This window comes from Podarcis tiliguerta (genome assembly GCF_965153285.1).
Source record: "Podarcis tiliguerta genome assembly, chromosome: 14".
NCBI lineage: Eukaryota > Metazoa > Chordata > Lepidosauria > Squamata > Lacertidae > Podarcis > Podarcis tiliguerta.
This window is the reverse complement of record NC_139547.1, coordinates 21,635,254-21,655,235: the sequence shown is the minus strand read 5'-3', so window position 1 is coordinate 21,655,235 and position 19,982 is coordinate 21,635,254. Positions and strand designations below refer to the sequence as shown.

General features: G+C 42.8%; 2 protein-coding genes across 10 annotated transcripts in view; one reads left to right on the top strand and one right to left on the bottom strand.

Annotated features, from left to right (window-relative positions):
* Positions 1-11,120, bottom strand: part of LOC310663709 (protein Lines homolog 1-like) — an 83,317-nt gene extending 72,197 nt beyond the window's left edge. The window contains exons 1-5 of one of the 4 annotated variants that reach the window (XM_083411957.1): positions 10,159-11,120; positions 8,423-8,944; positions 8,237-8,326; positions 4,252-4,393; positions 1,478-2,068 (exon numbers count right to left, since the gene is read on the bottom strand). In XM_083411957.1, the coding sequence (XP_083268083.1) occupies positions 1,478-2,068; positions 4,252-4,393; positions 8,237-8,326; positions 8,423-8,854 (1,255 nt within the window). In that variant the 5' untranslated portion in view covers positions 8,855-8,944; positions 10,159-11,120. The remainder of the gene's footprint in view (positions 1-1,477; positions 2,069-4,251; positions 4,394-8,236; positions 8,327-8,422; positions 8,945-10,158) is intronic. The other 3 variants (XM_083411956.1, XM_083411954.1, XM_083411955.1) reach the window with 3 other exon arrangements.
* Positions 11,121-11,137: 17 nt separating this feature from the next.
* Positions 11,138-19,982, top strand: part of ASB7 (ankyrin repeat and SOCS box containing 7) — a 39,489-nt gene continuing 30,644 nt past the window's right edge. For 2 of the 6 annotated variants that reach the window (XM_083412283.1, XM_083412280.1), the window contains exons 1-3: positions 11,138-11,482; positions 16,673-16,805; positions 19,676-19,770. The gene's annotated coding sequence lies outside the window, so the exon portion shown is untranslated. The remainder of the gene's footprint in view (positions 11,483-16,672; positions 16,806-19,675; positions 19,771-19,982) is intronic. The other 4 variants (XM_083412281.1, XM_083412278.1, XM_083412279.1 and 1 more) reach the window with 4 other exon arrangements.

The window sequence follows — 19,982 nt, the reverse complement described above, 5'->3', positions numbered from 1 at the left end:
CTCTAACCCGTACAGGAAGAAATGTAGATGCGGGTGCCAATATGAACTTTTCCTATGGTTTATTACTGTAGATAATGGCAGCAGTATAGTCGGCATAACTTGATATAAAAACAGACCCCATTGCTAACCCCATCCTGGTGCTACTTCTTATCCGAAACGCATCCTGGAATGCATTGGTAAACTCCTTGTCTTTTAATATAAGGATCAGCACAGTAATCATTGCTACTACCAAACATAATTAACACCCCCCGTGGGGGCCCTGCACAGACAATAGAATCTAAACTTAGAATTCAACAAACAGAAATTTCTCACTAGGATTATGTCCTTTCAATTACCAACTGACCAAATAAATAAAAATGGGGGAAAACAGGAACGTGTAGGAAATAAACAATGAAACGAAATAATAAACTGTATTGACAATTGCTCATTCAAAAGCCACCTCCCCCTTGCTATAAGAGTACATTGGCTCAAAATAGGACATAAAGCCCTGATTTTTAAAGCCTGGCTAGTTCACAAACTCCAACATGGACCCCCTTTTCTCTACACTCTGAAGAACCAGAATGATGCTATGCTTCACTTCAGGGCATGTATACCCTTCTTCTGCCCGTTCTCACTTTGCTTTTAGCATGGGTCTGTGGCAAATGTCATGCTCACTCTCCCTTTAAGCTTTTTGATAAGTATTCTTTTTCCTCTTTAGATCAAGGTGTGTATGTACAGGTACGATTTCCTGCCCACTTATTTTGCAACTTTGCTGTCTGAAAGCAGCACCCATATGCACTGTCACTTTCATTTCAAGTAATAAATCAATCTTTCCTTGTTCTTCTTCCATATGTACTTTTGGTTGGCATAAGGTTAAGAGTAAGCACATACTTTTCAACAGAGAAGGTAACCACTTACCCTCTCAGGACCAAGGATGAGTTGGGGAGGAGGCTCAGAAGCACTTTCTGTCCTTGGGTGTAATGTTGCCAAACCCTAGTCTAAATTGTTACTTCCAGCAGCTCTTGCAACTCGCAAAAAGAAGGGAGAGATGGAAGTGTTTCGATGGAAGGGTAGAAGGGATTCTTTTGTTCAAGACTACAACACTGCCAGGTCTTATGTGGCGTGCTGCCAAAACTGTGAGCCTGCTCCAATTATAGAAGTAAAATTGGCAATACGAAGTAGAATTGCCCATTCCCGTGAACTGTTGATCTAGAGAAGAGGCACATGGAGAAAATGGTAACCGTCTGATGTGGGAATCACAGATTTTTTGTAGAGTTGGGACCCCACCCCCGGGTCATCTTGTTCAAAGCAGGAATCACAGCTAAAGAATTCCTAACAGATGGCCATCCAACCTCTGTTTAAAAGCCTCTAATGAAGGAGAGTCCGCCATCTTCTGCAGTCAGGGAGACCGGCCTATCACTCTTCACTCCTTTCTAAAGGTACCCGTCTCCCACAAAACTAATGGCTGGGAAGGGTGTAAGCCACTTTGAAAACTTACCTCGGGCTTCAGCTTCAGATGCAGAATCTGTTATCTTAACCTCTAAAGCTTTAAGCAAAACCAAGCTTAGGGCTCTTAGGGTCACTTGAGCAGGACTGCAACAGATACCCACTTCTGGCTTCACTTGACTGCCTCCATAGTGGCTCGCCTTTTCACTAAGGGTAAAATGATTCAGCCACCCAGTAGCTACAAACTGCAGAACGACACCAGCAAACACTAATCTGTCCTTGTCAAAATGCAGGTCAGGGTGGGAGAAAGAAGGCACCTTTCCCTTGATTAGGTCTTCGCCAGCCTTGTGAAGAATGCATTTCTTAAGCAGCACGATAGCTTTCTTCTTGATTAAATCATGAACGGGTGAAGTGACAAGACCCAACACACATGAAACGTTCAAAAGCAACATCCTTTGACAGACAAGGTTCAGTGGTGTCCGAGTTCTGGAGGCCACAAGTAGTTCAAGGAGGTCCAGAAAGCTGCTCAAGTCATTTGTGGCTTTTGCAGATACTTGGGCAATCTCAGAATAAGAAGATGGGATGCGGTTGTAAAAGTCTTCAAGCACTTTGTCAAGAGAAGTAAGAATCTTCTGTAGCTCACCTATAACGACAGCATCAAGCAGTGTTTCAGGACCATCTCTAAGACAGTTTAGCTCATCTACTAAATTAAAGCAGCTTTGTAAAATCTTAAACTTCTAAATATTGATTTTTGCTCTAGACAGAAAAGCTCACAGTAAATATTTTCAGGCACACAAACTATTCTAGTATATGCTGCCTTCTTCCCCTACAAGTTTAGTAGTAGTAGACTTTATTTGCGTAGCCGACAGGCCATAGCATCAAGGAACAAACACCAACAAAAATACATTACAAATATAGTTATCATAAAATTTTGTGACCTATTAAAACCCTAGGTAAATTAATAATCTCAGTACTTAAAACTTGGCAGAGGTAATAAAATAATAATAATAAAGCATAATGATAATAATCATAAGATCCTAGGCGAGGAATCCGGATGTCGAGACTGGTGCCATTCAGATAACAGCTCTCAGTCTCATTGCTCTCTCGATAAATTTGGCAACCTTCTCTGTTGTCGAGCTGTTCTGGTCGGCTAGGAGTGAGAACAATTTGGCTTCACAAGAGCGGCCCGGGATGGCAGATAGGAGCGGCATAATGGTCTCGTCCCTGAGATCTTTATATAGGGAGCAATACAAGAGAACGTGTGACACCGTTTCTACATAGCCAGCTCCACAGGGGCAGAGCCGGTTCTCGAATGGAATTTTTTGATATCTACCTTCAAGAACAGCTGAGGGTAACATATTTAGTCTAGCCAGTGTAAAGGCCCGTCTGAGTTTTGGAATGGTTAAGGTAGACAAATAAGGTGCCCGAAAATCAAAGTGGGAGACGCAGACTCCAGCCCAAAAGGAAATCTTGGTTAGACTGGACACCCTGAGAAGCAGACTGACCAAAAAGGAGGCCCATGTTGAGACTACGGAAGGCTCACACAGACGGCCTATATCCCCCAAGTGCTTAGTGGACAAGAGGACGGTGGGAGGCACCTTTAAATGTGTAGATTCGGAAGACCAATCGCAGCCCCCGCTGGTGTATGGTAAGGCAAAACTAAAACAGACTGTCACATCTCCGTGTACCTGGTTCAACTATCTAAAACTCTCCCCAAATGAAATAGCTACTCCCCCAAGTCCAAACCACCCCCTTAAGTCCCCAAGAGCTATGGATAATCATTCTCTTATGCAGCAGATGCCTATTTACAAACTTAATGGGAGTGTTTTTTTAGATGTAAAGGGGTCACTGGACTCCGTGGACCCAACAAATCTACACCATGGAGGGACAGAGAATTAAAGCTGCTGTCCTGGAACATTGCAGGATGGCGCGCTAAGAAAAACAATCAACAACTTGCAATGTTTCTTAAGCGATTCGATATCATCCTCCTGCAGGAGACCTGGTATAGGGACCCCATTCTGTTCAATGGGTATTCTTGCCACTCCCTACTTGCTACTCCATCTGTGAGCGGAGGTAGGCCTAGCTAGCCTTATCTCCACAGAGCTTGAACATTCCTTAAAAGCCCTCCCAAACTGCAACTCACTAGCAATGGCAGTCCTACTCAAATTTAAGAGAGATGCCCTGGTAGTGGTCAATGTCTATCTGCCCCCCTGCCAAAAAAAATCTATAGTGAAAGCTAACTGGGCAGAGTTGGAGGCATTCCTAGAGTCCATAGAATCTTCCCACCCTTCTACACCGATCATAATGGGGGGGGGGGATTTCAACGCCCGTATGGGAATTGATGACAACAATCTTCACAGCCAATATAATCAGATTCAGGACCCTGAAAGTCCAACCGAAGCAAGCATTTCACGACTTTCTAAAGATAATAAATGTAATTTCTCGGGGGTATGTCTAGCCCAGGTCGCGAAAAGAAGGGAGCTGATGATATTAAACGGTAGTAAGGAAGAGGATCGTCCAGAGGAGTATACCCATTTTTAAAAGATGGGAGGAAGTGTGATAGACTATAATCTGATATCAAGATTCACCTATAACTCTGTGTCGAAGTTCCAAGTGGGACATAACACCGAAAGCGACCACCTCCCACTAATTATAGCGCTCAATGGCCCATCGTTTAACAAACCCACAGCTAACCTTTACTACACCCCCATCGTTAACCTGGGATCATTGGCCGCCAGAAGCATTAAATGGTCCCCTATGCTCAATACAGAGCTAACTCATCTCCCCTACAAGTTATTTACAAACTAAACTTGGTTCAAACAATACCTCCTTTGCACAATCCTTCATCTTTTAGAATTTCTCTGATCACGTTTGTAAGAGTCCACAGGCATTCCGCTACATGGCTGCTCTTGGGAAACCCAGACAAAGCCTCTGAACAAAAAGCAAACCAGGCACTGTTCAGGGAACCCTAAAAAAAGAGAGAGAAAAAACAATTATCTGTATTAGGGTTCAAGCAACTGGTAGACCTGAAGAGGTGCAATCTGACCTCTTCGCCTACACCTGAGCATTTGGGAACATGTGAATAGCCTTGAGACTCCCAATATCCATAACTTGAAATAGAACACAAAGACCAATGGTGGCTTCCACAATGGATAGTACGTAAAAAAAGGTAAAGGACCCCTGGATGGTTAAGTTCAGTCAAAGGCGACTGTGGGTTTGTGGTGCTCATCTCGCTTTCAGGCTGGGGGAGCCAGCATTTGTCCATGGACAGGTCATGTGGCCATCATGACTGAACCACTTCTGGAGCAATGGAACTCTGTGATGGAAACATCCCATCTCCTGCCAACCTAGCTGTTCTAAAGCATGCCAGTGCAAGTAGATAAATAGGTACCGCTGCCGTGGGAAGGTAACGGATAGGCCATTCTGTAATGGGCTTGACATTTTTACAGCAAAGAACACTGCATTCTCTGGGTCAAATTATGAAATACAAAGGCAATACTGAAGTGAATGGGAATCACTCGGTCCTTTGGCAAGAGCTCAGCTATATCATTAGAAATATTCCAACTCACCGCAGCTCTGTTTACTGTATCTATAGGACAATCAGCTGAAAGGTTTTAGCTTTCAGAAACTTTTGGCATGGATGCCGGTAGCTACTAAAACTTTCACTGCCCCCAAATGGACAGACAACCTTACAAGAGGACTCTGAAAAACTCTTATGTTGGGTGGGACTTTATCTTAAATACAACAAGTACAGATACACAGGACTCCCTCTCCACAGTACAACATGAAATTTGGCTTTCCTAATGGTCTTGGGAAAAGATTCCTGCATTGCTGGGGGTTGGACTAGATGATCCTCATGATCATGATCCTCATGGTCCCTTCCAAGTCTATGATCTACCTGATACCCTTTCGTATCTCTCTCATTTTTATTGTGTTTGACTTTGATTTACTTCAATAAAAATCTTTTTTTTGGGGGGGGGGACTGTAGAAAGAAACTGTAGTGAACAGACAGATTTTGTGAGGAAGTTGTCACCCACTACTTAGCAGCTGCTGGGCTTAAGGTCTTGCATTTGGATAGTGGATCATGAGATATTGCAACCCTTAATGCACTGTGCAGACATTGTCTTGATCAGCCCCTTAAGTGTGCAAATACTTCTGAAGCCGGAATAACAAATATTTAGCTTCTCTTATGTTATGAAGCCCTCTGCCTGATTCTTCTAGTATTGCACTACCAAAAGAAAGCTAATACAGTAGGCTTGTGAAACAGGAGAACAGGCTTCACCTGCGTCCGCCCTCTGGATTAAACGCTGAGGATGCAAAAGTTGGCTGAACATGCGAGAGAATCTGCATCAGAACCCAGGCATGCATACACAGAGCTCATGCTTAATAGGGGCCACGTGTGCTGCCACCATAGAATCACCAGAGTCAGTACCCATCACCCATTGCTCTCCTACAGACACAGAATAATTAGCTTAGCCTTCTCTCTGACATGATACTTTTCTATGTGCATAGAATTGTTCATTTTTTAAAAAAGAGAGAGAGAAGGCAGGCAACAAATGAGACACAAGACATGCAGGTATGTCTGGGTATGCTGGTATTCTTTTAAGAAAATCGTAAAGGGAGTAGCAATCAATATTATTTTACTATATTCTGCATTTCTATACATAATATTCAATACATCTAACAGTAATTGAATCAAACACAGCACTAAAAGCACAAGACAAAAATCTATACAGTGGTACCTTGGTTCTCAAATTTAATCCATTCTGGGAGTCCGGTCGACTCCTGGAATGGTTCAAAAACCAAGGCGCAGCTTCCAATTGGAAGCTGCCGAAGCCACGCTGGATGTTTGGCTTCCGAAGAACATTCACACACAGGAACACTGACTTCCAGGTTTTCGATATTCGGGAGCAGATTTCAACGACATTCAGGAGCACATTTCAACAACTAAGATGTTTAACTATCAAAGTTCCACTGTATTTCAAAGCAGCTATCCTACCCCATGCCTACTGAAAGGAACAGTCTTAACTCTATCAGGTTGTGGCAGAGGGAGAACTGGTAAGCAAGGCTACTTCACTAGCTCTTTGGAGACAGGACAGGCTCTTCCTTTCCTCATCTGTTATTGGCAGTGGCCAATGCCTTCAAGACAAGCTGCATTTATCTGCTCCTCTCCCTGTATTGTTTCAATTCAAGCTGGTCATTATAAAAATTACAGTGCAGCTTTAACAACTGATGTCATTATTTCTGTTGCCTCCTTCCATAAACTTTCTCGTTTTGTGTCATGTACCCAGGACAAAGGGTGAACAGAAGGTAGATCAGGATCTATTGGAAGATCTTTGAGCACTTTGCTATAGTAACAATTTCTGACTCCCAACAATAGCAACAACAAATGACTTTTCCCACCTCAATTTGACTACTGAAATAAAGCCCAGAATAACCAAAAGCAGACTATTGTGTGGAAGGTCTGCAAGTTCAGTTCAGATAGTGAAAACAAATTCCTAGGCTCAAAGTATGCTCAGAAGGACCTTGTACTTTCAATGCTAGTGGCATTTCGTACCCAATTCTGGTTAGTGCATATTGGGGTTCTAGCAAAAACAACAAAGTAGATCATCATTATATGAAGTCTGTCCACTCGTTCAACACTGTAAGCCTGAAGACAGAGGCAGTCTTGCTTTTATTTATCTTATATAAGCCACTCAGAGCCTTTGCAACTGAAGAACAGAATAAAAGCTGTAAATGTAGAGCTTTAAATAACAGTTGAGAGGAAGCTCTCGCCAACAAAGACATTCTACAATCTAGGCACTACCATGTAGAAAACCCTCCTCTCTTTTGCCCCCGAAGATGCAAGTGTTTTGTCTGACCATGTTTTGAGTGACTGTTCTACCCTCCCACCCCACAGTAAAGAAGCATACCCCCCCACCCCAATTAAACCAGCCTAGGATGATGGAGTAACCCTACAGAATCTGATTAGTTAAAAGAAAAAAAAGTGATTCATTTCTCAAACACCACCTTAAAAATAGCCCTGCCAAGTAAAGAAATATTGGCTGTTTAATCAATTAACAGCATTCTCCTATAAGTCTACCCAGAAGTAAGCCCTACTGAGTTATATGTAGGTACACAGTTGCAGCCATTTACCCAACAGTAAACCCCATTGAAGGGACACGGGTGGCGCTGTGGGTTAAACCACAGAGAGCCTAGGACTTGCTGATCAGAAGGTCAGCAGTTCAAATCCCCGCGATGGGGTGAGCTCCCGTTGTTCAGTCCCAGCTCCTGCCCACCTAGCAGTTCGAAAGCACGTTAAAGTGCAAGTAGATAAATAGGTACCGCTCTGGCGGGAAGGTAAACAGCGTTTCCGTGCGCTGCTCTGGTTCGCCAGAACCGGCTTAGTCATGCTGGCCACATGACCAGCATGTCATCTGTACGCCGGCTCCCTTGGCCAATAAAGCGAGATGAGCGCCGCAACCCCAGAGTTGGTCACGACTGGACCTAATGGTCAGGGGTCCCTTTACCTTTACCTTTAAATCCCATTGAACTTAACAGAACATCCCATAATTCCCTCTGGTGTGCAAAAGAAAGCCTTTTCTAAGAAGATATCTGCCATCCACAGATTTTAAAGTACTTAAATAAAAAATAATGAACTTTAAAAACAACATTATGATTGACTTAAAAAGGATCCCCTAATTACTTGCACAGATTTTTAAATCAACTGATTGATGCAGCTGACTTAATTACACATCTACTTCAAAAAACAAATTGTGAAGCAGAAAGCTGTTTTAGTCGGAACTAGCCCAAAGCCCACTTTGCAACTCACCTCTTCTGTTAGTTGAAAACGCACAAGGAAGACCAAAGCTTTGGAAGCCTGGTAAGATAGTTGTTTATCAGAAATAAGTAACAGATGAATCTGCAATAAGTGGAAAAGGGAGGAATTGTAGATAAGGGATATCTTAGCAACGGAGCTATTTGGGGGGTGGGGGTGGGGAATCACCCAAAAACTTACTAGTTTTGAGTCTATGTTTGCTTCTTTCAGAAGAATTCTAATAATCTCTACATATTTCTGTTTTGATTTAACTGCCACTCCTTGGGATTGTATTTTGGATAGCATCATCTTGATCAAGGTTAACTGAAGCAGCATAATTTCTCGTGACTGGAATATTGAACGAATCACACTTTCAGATGTGTCCAGCTCATCATCTGTCTTGAGCACTGTAAACGCTGGATCAGAAGAGTTCTGAGCACCAGTGTTAGGAGAAAACAGACTCATTGCCCATGATTTTCTATTTGTTGATGACAAGTGTTGCAGTGATATAGGAGGATTTAGAAGAGCTGCACAACTATGACTATCTTTCAGAAATAAGGCATCTGCCAGCATATCATCATACATTTGCTGGAGAGAGTCCCCATTGTGGGAAAATTTGCTATTTTCAGTCATTCTTTGCACATTCACATTACAGAGATCTGAGTTGCTTCTCCAATAAGCAGGGAAAGTTCATCATTTCATGCAGCTTTTTCTCTGGTGCATCTAGAATTAAAGGCAATAATGAATATCATCAGCAGCAGGAAATTGTTAAATCAGCAGGAAGACCAAATAGTTTAGATTAGTTATCTGGCGGGAAGTAAGTACTTTTGGAAACAGTGCAATCTTATGCATATCTGTGGGGGACATAAAGCATATCAGAACTATGAATATTGAACTCCTTGAAAGAAGGGTGGGATATAACAATAAAAATAGATATTGCAGCCCAACAGTGCAGTTCTTTACAAGTCTATTCGAAGCAGACACTAATGAGGTCACCCTCCTAGAAAAGTATGTATAAGATCGCAGTCTAAATCTACTATTCCATACATTTTAGCAAGAAAGCACATGGCTTTGGCAAATAAAACATTTCAGCCAAACAAATACACATTTCAGCTAAACAAACACACATTTCAGAACTATGTTCATTACTGAAAACTCACCCATACCTGAGACCATTAAGAGAAATAAGGATGCAATATACTAGGTTAATCAACCTAGGTTGTTTCTTAGGTTAATTATTATTGTGATTGGCACGACACTGTTGTAATAGGAAGTGTTTTGAAATCTTTAGAGGGCTACATAAGAAATGCTACAAATATTAAGTAATATAAAGCACAAGAACTTTTTTGCATCCTAGTCCTTCCCTCATATGCCTCATCTTAAAAGTTATCAATACAATGTATACCCATCTCTTCCTGGTAGTCCTTCCTTGAAACCTAATACATTTACAGAGCAGAATGAGGTGGTAGGATTCTGAAGGGGCTGAGTGGACTTTTGTATGCTGCATATATTACAAAAACAAAAAATCTGAAGTCCATAACTAGCACAGGATGAACAGAACTGCACACAGGATGGAGGGAGTTGATGACAGATAACAGCTCTGTCTGTGATGTTCTAGTGGTTGGTGAGGGATAATTCCATTTTTATTTTTTTTAACTAGGACAGTTCATTAAGAATGTAAGAGTCCTGCTGGATCAAACTGAAGGCTCATTTAGCCTTCCACCTGGCTATTTTTCTGACTGGAAATTGTTTTAACTGATTTTAATACTTTTTTTTGGGGGGGGGGGGTTAAATTGATATATAGTCTTTTGTTGGAAGCCGCCCAGAGTGGCTGGAGAAACCTAGCCAGATGGGCGGGGTATACATAATAAACAATTATTATTATTGCAACCATGTAGATATATTGCAATCAGTCACTGCCTCTCAGCCTAACCTACCTCACAGGGTTGTTGTGGGGATTAAATAAGGAGACAAGCAGAGGAACAACTTGGGCGGGGGTGGGGGTGGGAAATAAAGGCAACATAACATTAGTGATTAGTCCACCATCTTGTTGACTCTTTGGAAGTCCACAAGCACAGCCAAAACATAACTCCTCTCCTGCTCGCGTTCCCCAGCAGCTGGTTTTCTGAAGCATGTTGCCTCCCATAATAAAGGAAGCCTCTCCCCCACCCACAACCCCGTAGCGTGGAACAGTCCACTCAAACCGCTCAAGGCTCTACCACCGCGTCCCGAGAGCGGAAAGCGCCCCCCCCCCCCGCAAGGCCCTCCAACAGCATCACTACAACGAACGCTCGTGCGTTGCTAGGCAACCCACCCCAGCTTCTAGGCCTAGCAATCGAAGCAGCGCTAACACCTCCTCTTGGAAAGTCCGAGCGACCCGCCTTCCCCGTCGCAAAAAACAACAACCCTGCTTCGCGCTTTCCGGCACTGAGGGAGATAAGGAAGGCTCCGCCCCGCTCTTTCTCTTAGCGAACCGTAGGACATATAGATCTTTTACTTTTCAAAATAATAGAGTGACACCAGTACCCGGAACTTCCGGTGGGAGTCCATAGAGATAAGAAAAGCTTAGAGTAAATTCGCGCAGCATGAACTTTAGGGGAATTAAAGGGAAAGCCGCTACGGGCCATCGTTTTGTATGTGGGGAGTTCGGGGGGCAGCCCCGCTCTCCCACTCACTCTCTAGACGAAAAGCTCTTTTTCTACACCCGGCGTTAGCAGGCGAGACAACAACAACAACAAAAAGTTACTGCCATGATTCCGGAAGTGGCGAAAGGGAGTGCAGCGGGACTGTGCCCCTTATGGTGAGGCGGAGGGAGTGGGGGGGGGGACAGAGAGGAAGCGAGAGAGAGCGAGTGGGGAGGGGAGGGAGGGAACGGGGATGTGGGAGGGGAGGAGCGCTCGGAACCCCCGCGCGGCCCAATCGGGAGAGGCGGTGGGCTGCGGCGCGAGGCGGAGGGGAGCCGAGCGCAGCCGCTGATTGGCTGGTCGCCGAGGTCAGCCCCTGCCCTGTGACCCCGGAGTGAGGAGAGGAGGTGGCTCCTCCTCAGTCAGTCAGTCGGTCGGTGCAAAGTGAGTCCCCCTCCGCAGCCGCTTCTCTTCTTCGCTCTCCCAGCCGTGCCTACGGCTCCCTTCTCCTCCTCGAGTACGCAAGCCCTCCCCCCCTTGCCCCGCCAGCGAGGGGGCGAAGTGGCCGCGGGCTGGCGGCTGGGCCGGGCCCGTGAGTGACTGAAAAAGAAAGAGAGAGACACGGAAAGACAGACAGGTAACGGCCGGCGAGGAGGGAGGGGCTTAGCGGCCCCCTCCCCCAATAGCAGCACGGGCTGGGGGAGAGGAGAAGTGGTAGCAGCAGCTGTTATTATTATTATTGGGTGAGCCTCACCTGGGATGGTGGAGGAGGGGCAGGGATAGGATAGGGATAGGATATCTGCCTTGGCTCCTTCCTTGCAAGCTAGAGAGGGGCCTGCTCCGCTAGAGGTGTGGTGGGGTGCTTAGCCCCTTCGCCATATCAGTTTGGGGTGGCTAGGTTTACCCAGTTTTCCTTTGCAACTGCTATTTCTCTAATTATTTATTTCAGTGAACGCTCCTTAACCTAGCTTTATGGCTGTAGTTGTTTTGTTTTTGTAATTGTGTTTGTTTGTTTTTAACTCTTATAACCTATCCTGGGACCTCTGGCTGACAGACAGGTAAGAAGGCTACTAAAAAAATGTAGACCTTGCAGGGAAAGGCTGGTAAGAAACTGGAAAAAAAATAAATGGCTATAAAAGTTAATAGTCTGAGGGTGGAAAAAATGTTAGAACCCTTCTGGGGTCTGGCAGAGGGTGAGGCAGAGAGAGTGTTTTGTTTCTCCTGTAGTAGTTTGCTGCATTTTTGTGCTGAGGAGGGGGCTTCTCTTCCCTGATTTTTCTTTGGCTTCTGTGCTAGTTGTCTTCTGCTTGTAGTTCGTCCTGGCCATTGATATTGAGCTAGTGTTTCAGTGCAACCTAAAGAAACAACTTAGCATTGTTTATTATCCTGTAATTGTTGCTTGGCTGCTTTATTGTATCCACATAAATAACTTAATTATTTTATAATAGTGTCTGAAAGCGATATCCCCCCCCCCCCGCCAAAGTGAAAGACTCATGGTGTTGGATGGTACATTAAAGGTCATTTAATCCAACCTCTGCCAGTGCAGGACATCTGTTGCTGCAGCATCCCCCAAATGTGGCAATCTAACCTCTGATTAAAAAGCTCTAATGCTGAAGTGCCTATCACGTTCTGAAGTACAGTAGTCTTTCACTGTTCAACAGCTTGTGCTACCAGGAAGCTTTTACTGATGTTTAGTTTCAATTTCTGCACATGTCTACTTAGAAGTTCATTCCATTGAGTTCAGTGGGGCTTACTTTCTAATGATGTGGTTAAGATTGTAGTGCTAGGTTGTGTGTTGATGGGGAGGTATGGAATGTGGTCACTTATTTGTCAGAGGCAAATTGGAAGCTTGGGAACATAGTTGGAGATTATAGGAATAGATTCAGAAGGAATAAATGTGACTCATTTGGAAGAATCAGAAAGACGATGGGGTGGGTTAGTTCTGTTAATAAGAGTTCTGTTAGGGCAGGTGGAGTTTGCTTTCTAACAGCATCTGACTGGCCACGGGTTTCCCATCTCTGGGAGAAGGGAAGCAGGTAAATCAAGATGAGTTGATCTGGGAAGGGTATGTGGTGAGGAATGAGGTGACCTATATTGTCCCTTCTCTGGCATGAAGGAATTGAAAAGTAATGGTGAGTTCTTTTCTTTAGATTAAAAACTATGTGTTTAGAATGAGAAGCCTTTTCTGAGTACCTCAGAGATTTGGGATTTTTGTCACCTTCCACACGTCTCACGGAAATGTAGAGAATGCAGTAAAGCAGCTCAGCAGTTTAAAACAGTAAAGAAAAGAGCAGCAGATAAAACAGCTATACCAGCTAGACACTTACAGGATATACATATTCACATAGCTGGGAAGGCGTGTTTACAGTTGTTTCTGGAAAGTGCAGGTAGTGGGCATCTGGCATATATTGAAAGGAATGCTTTTCCATAGAACCACATTGCTCCCTGCTCCAAATTACTGTGGAGTGAGCTTCTGAAATCTTTGGACGTTGTAGGAGAAGCTTCCCTGCAGATCACAGTGATCATATGTGGGATATGGAAGAAGTTGATTCCTGCATAGCAGATTAACACATCTGCCCCCATTACCCACTCTACGTTCTTAGTGGACATGTGGCCTTTTATAGCACTCTTCTTAGTGTGTCGGGGGGGGGGGGAGTTAATATACTGACATCCAAGTATATGGCAATTTACAGAGTGATGTAGAAGATGGGTTCCTCTTTCAAGGAGCTTACACTCTAAATTGTGATGTGGGGAGAGGAGGAGAGAGAAGGGCAACAGAGGAAGACATAAGGCATGAAATGGAGATATTCTTCTAGTTCTTTAAATATAATGTTCAGCTCATATAGGAGATCATAGAAATAGATTTTTAAAAACTAAAATATTTAATAAATGCTAGTATGACACAGCAAATTAACAGTAGCAGTGAATTTCCAAGGTGTGAAAGCTCCACAGCAAGTATGCTAGTCTTAAAGGAGTGATTTTCAAATTGTAGAGCAGGCTGCTCTGAGGGAGGTGCAGGGCACAGAACACCTAAAATTTTGGAGGAGTTTCAGGACAGGATGCTGAAAAGCTAGGGTTTTCCTTCCCTCACTAGCCAGGATCTGGGTGAGTTTGAATGCTCTCTGGTGGAGCATCCACATTTGATATATTGGAGGGTTGTGTATGACTGTATTCCCAGTGCCACATTATACTAACATGATTTGGGAATAAGGGAGCTCTGCTATAGCTGCTGCTTTGTTGTAAGGCTGCTTCTTGTGGAGGGGGGGAATTGGTGGAAATGTTGTAACTGATTCCCCATTTTAAGACCAGTATACAATTAGGACCACCATCCCCAGATTTCCACAGGCAGCATGTGAGCAAGAATCTCCACACACTCACCCATAAGACAGTTTATTGGGGGACAGTCATACGGGTGGGTAGGGGAAGGGCTGTAGCTCAGCAGCAGAGCACCTGCTTTTTATATAGAAGGTCCCGGATCCCGTCCCTGGCATCTCCAGGTAGGGCTGAGAGAGACTCATGCCTGAAACCCTGGAGAGCTGTTGCTAGTCAGTGTAGATAGTACTGAGCTAGAGGCCTGACTTGTTATTCAGAACAGGAACCCTAGTTTAAAACCTTGAGGAACACTGCTTTAAGGTGCCATGGTAATACAGTGGCGCCTCGCAAGACGAAATTAATCCATTCCGCGAGTCTTTTCGTCTTGCGAAGCCTGGCTATTAGCGGCTTAGCGGCTATTAACGGCTTAGCGGCTTTAAGAAAAAAAACAAATTCGCAAGACGTTTCGTCTTGCGAAGCGAGCCCATAGGGAAATTTGTCTTGCGGAACGACTCAAAAAACGGAAAACTCTTTCGTCTAGCGAGTTTTTCGTCTTGCGAGGCATTCGTCTTGCGAGGTACCACTGTATATGCTACAACAGACCAACAATACTGCTTGAGTTTGATCCACTTAATATTGTCATAACCTCATTCCTTCCTTAATTTTAAATAAAATTGTTTCCTCCTTTGTTCTCCAGGGGCTTGGGCTTAAGGCTTAACCTTTGCCGTTTTGGGGGTTGCCAAAATCCAAAAAACTGGAAATGGGGTGTTTGCTAATCTTATCCCTTTCCCTTCACTGCCAGCAATTTTGGCAGCATACAGTCAGCAGGTCTCAAGTTATCCCTGAGTGCTTTTTGGGGCCCACAAGCTATTAGATTCCAAAGAAACTGTGCTTCAATTTTTATAAGTTAAAGATTTTAATTGGGGGGCAGATTATGAGTTTCAAGCTATAACAGAAAAGGAAACAAAATAGTCCCAAATACATTGCCAGTTTCAAATATGAAAAGTGTATATGGGTATCTCAGGTTTGTCGTACTCTGGAAGTGAAGGATATACTACATGTATGCGAAAGCAGCAAGTAGATGCAGAAGTAACTTGCACATACAGTGGTACCTCAGGTTAAATATTTAATTCGTTCCAGAGGTCTGTACTTAACCTGAAACTGTTCTTAACCTGAAGCACCACTTTAGCTAATGGGGCCTCCTGCTGCTGCTGCGCCGCCAGAGCACGATTTCTGTTCTCATCCTGAAGCAAAGTACTTAACCCGAGGTAATATTTCTGGGTTAGTGGAGTCCTTAACCTGAAGTGTATGTAACCAGAGGTACCACTGTACTCTTCTATGTAGCTCTAAGACTACTGAAGCATAACAGCAATGTGTTTGAATCATAGATCTATATTTCTGAAGCTTATTATTTTGGCCATCTGTTTTACATTTCTGACATGATCCTTAGGTGGTTGTTTATAGCACACTTTTATATGAATATTCTCTGAAGTAAGTTCCATTGAGTTAAATGGGGCTTACTCCCAGCTAGGCTGTTAAAGGATTGCAGCCATAGTCTTTGAAAACTGTCACAGGGAAGTCTTCTATGGCCTGCCCAGTGGTTTTCAACCAGTGTGCTATGGCACCCTCGGGTGCCCTGAATGATGGTCAGGGGTGCCACGGGCAACACTGGCCTCTGTCCCTCTTTCCTTCCCTCCCTCCTCTGATGCCTTCTTGTGTCTCTGCCTCCCAAAGGCTTGCATAGTTGTTTATTGCAGTGGCCCTGGCTATAGGCTCTGCAGGCGAATGGTGCCTCTGGGAGGCACCTCTCTTTGGGATGGGCGTGGGGGGCAGCTCAGAGACCGGGACGGCAACAGCAGCTGCCTGGAGGACTCCCGAAGGGAGAGGAGCGGAAACTGAGGGAACACTCCATAAGGGAGGGTGTTCGAAAAAGCTCTGGAGGCAAGTGGTGCTCCTGGGCTCCTGAGCCCCACAGGGGTGCCACAGAAAGAATGTAGTTGGTTAAGGGAGCCGTGGATTCAAAAAGGTTGAAAATCTCTGGCCTAGCCATTTCAGAGTTAAGCGTTTTCCCCTTTTTAATCTTGCAGGATCTACTTAATATTGTTAATTGGCCTGTACGACTTTGCTTTTGACTTTGTACTGTATCATGAAATTCTGTGGGCAACCTAGGGATAGTTACCATCTCTCAGCCTAACCTTCCTCACAGGGATTATTTACTATTTATTTATTTATTTATTTATTTATTTATTTATTTATTTGTACCCACCCCTTCATCCAAAGGCCCGAGATTAGAAATATAGAGTCCAATTTTATTTTATTTTATTTTTAAAAAAATGAAACAGCATAAAACAAAATACAGAGTTTTGTTGTGAGAATAAATTGGGGTTGGGGAGGGAGACCAATAAACTGCCCTGCACTCCTTGATGGAAGTGTAGAGTAAAATGTAATAAAACAAATTTAGAGTAAGGAATTAACGTGTACCAGCTGCAACCCCTGGTTCTTCTTGTCATTGCAGGCTCATGCCGCTGCAGAATAAATTCGCAGATTTTGAATCCAAAACAAAAGTCAAGAGGCAAAGATGTAATGGAAGAATCCAGTATCCAGGTGACAAACTTCAATCCTGGTTTTTTATGCTTTCACACTATTTTGTGAGTGTTGTTACTCAGATTCTTGGCTTGCTGACAGTGGATTGTAACTGTTGGCTGATGTCTTACATAGCTTCCACTGTGATAAAATGATCAAAATGTTGAGAGATGCAAGTGCATAGTTGTTTTCTCTTTGTATTTTGGCTAGTTACCCTGGAAAATTTGGATGGCCTTCTAGAATTAGCTGTTCTAAATTTTACATAGCATGTATTGTGTGCAATATAGGGAATTATTGAAGACTGATTCCATGCATGTTTCCTTCAAAGGAAGCTCCATTGTATTCATTGTATTCCAATAGGAATAGGCCTACAATAGGCCTTCATGTAAAAAGGTCTCCATTTTGGATATCTTTTGCTTATACAAGTAATATAGTAGTACAAGTTAGATTTCAAAGTGAAGAGAAGGCAGTGCAACTAGAACCAAGTAAACTCATAACTATGGATTAACTTCTAATTGGATCTGTGCTTTTCTGAGCATCAATTTCTGCTACTTTTCACTTGTGTGGTTCAGATATTAAGCATAGATTCGTACTGTATAAGCTAAGATATGGAAAAGCCTTGGGCCTGCATGGTCTATCTTGCACTGCCTTTTTGGTGCACTGCAATTAAACCAGAAAGTCTGCAGCCCATTTCTTGTAGGGGCAAGAATCATGTGTATCTTCACTTATTAAGCTGAGATTTTTGTCTGAACCATGGCATTTTGTGCATATCCCTGGAAACTGGATATCCTCTGTGACTGATGTATGTTTATAATCAAAAATGTCTTGATGAGATTGGGCTCTATTGATACTCTAGCAGTGAAAGAGTCAAATGTTGTTTTTGTTCAGTGAGGCTCAGTGTGTTTTACGGGGGCTTTTTAGTATTGCAGGAATTTGAAGATATGTCACCAGCGAAAGATTTGCAAAGTAAACAACAAAAGGTGGAATATATTGGCCTTAAGTGTTTTATCTTAGTTTGATTGAAATTCATCTTATGTTAAATATTTACATTTATCTGAAGGCTGAAGTATATTCAAATGTTTGTGCTATTTTATATTGCAATGCTCTTATGGAGTCTTTGTGATCTTGAGTTTTTTTGCACTTGTTTAAATTGCAATCGTATTATAAAACAATGAGCATATAAAATTATAAATGACATTTTATATACAAATAAGATAAAATCTGGATAGTTGAACTGGATCATCCTGTCCACAGTCTAAAGGTCCTGTTTACTAATGTCAAAAGGGACCTCCCTAGATTTAGGATCAAAGTAACATGTGGGGAAGGAAACAGTTCACAGGGAACCTAGATCTGGTTCATACACTTATTTAACATTAACAAGTCTAAATTGGAATTCAAATCTTAATTTATATGCACACCAATAATATGCCTAGTGCTTTATAATCATTAACTCATTTACTCAGTGCTCCACTGACATTGAGTCCCACTTTACAGTTGGCTAGTTGATGTTTAGCTGGAGTGACTTGCATAGGACCACCAGAAATGGAACATCAGTAAAGCAGCATTGAATACCATTTTTCTAGATCCAAGTCAAATCCTGTTCTGAATAAGTGCCAGATGCACTAATGTGCCATTGAAGCTCATCACAATCTGTTGACTGCCTCCCTGCAAGTATAGGAGTGAGCCTTCAAGTGAGAAAGGAGGTCAGGAAAGAGGAGTGTTGTACATTGTCTATATATGTTGACAGTTATAATCCCGAGAAAGGAACTGAGTCTATGATCCTATGACCTGTGCATAAAAAGGCCATGTGGGTATATAAGCCATTAATAATAATAATAATAATAATAATAATAATAATAATAATAATTTTCTGTACCATCCTTTATACAAAGCTTACAGGGTGGTTTACAATGTAAACCACAAAAATACACGCCATCATAACAAACAGAAACAAAAGCCCCACAGTTAGAAAGGCATAGATTGTTTAATTAGCCAAAGTTCTTGGAAGAAGAGGAATGTTTTTTGCCTGGTGCCTAAAGATATGTAACAAAGGCACCAGGCAAGCCTTCCTGGGGAGAGCATTCCACAAGAAGGGAGCCACTGCAGAAAAGGCCCATTCTTGTGTTGCCACCCTCCGGACCTCTTGCAGAGGAGGCACACGAGGAAGGGCCTCAGATGGTGATCACAGCATCCAGGTTAGTTTTTATGCATTAAAAACTTTTATGCATTAAAAACTTCAATATCCTTGAGTTATTGAAGTTATTGAACTTGGACAGTCACTCCAGAAGGATACCATGCTTGAATTAGTATAGTATTCAACTATTGAAAACAAGTATTGAAAACAACTCATAGGTTGAGACAGAGATCATCATCCAGGGAACCAAAGTAGTTTCTATTCCATAACCTTACTTTAGGACCCCAAACCAGGCCTAAACTGGTAGTGGCATTTCTATTCCATAACCTTTCTATTCCGTAACCATAACTTATTACTTGATCATTTGGCACACAGAGGTTTCACAGGAGGGGAATTATTTCTTACCCAGAAATCTTTAGAAAGAGTGTTGGGTGTATTTCTGTAGACTATCGTGAGGAGGCATCATTCACCTGCCATCTTCTTCACAGGATAACCTTTAGGGTTTTAATGCTTGTACATCTATGTGCCTACTAGAAAAAAGATGGGATGCTGATGCGCCAGTGTGTGTTACTGTCTCTTCTTCCTTCTCTTTGTCCACCCTGCATTTTCCCTCCATCCTGTTCTACCCTGCCAAGTTACATGTCTTAAATTAAGCATCTTTTTTCAAACTGCTCCCGTTATTTCACCCTGTTTTAGACACCCTAGTGTTAAGATGCATGAAATCTGTGACATTTGAGAGTCAATGAACAATTTTTATTTTTGCTTGTTTTGATCTAACAAGACTACGTTCTTTATTTCAAGGAAAGCAGTTCGCTTGACACATTATACCTGCCAACAAGGTTATGTATAATGAAGATGGGAAATACAACTAACAAAAAGTGACCTCTGCTTATAAGGTAACTATTTATTTAATTGAACACTTGAAACTTTGATTTGTTTTATAAAAGGTTACATTGCCTCTTTCTTAGGGTAGTAACAGTGGAGGACATCCAGGATCTACTCATTCAGTGCTATCTTCAGTGATAGCATTGGGGATAAATGGCCGAGGCAAATAATAAATGAAAGTTTCATTGCAATTTCCCCCCTCCCTGGCTCGATTTGTATTATT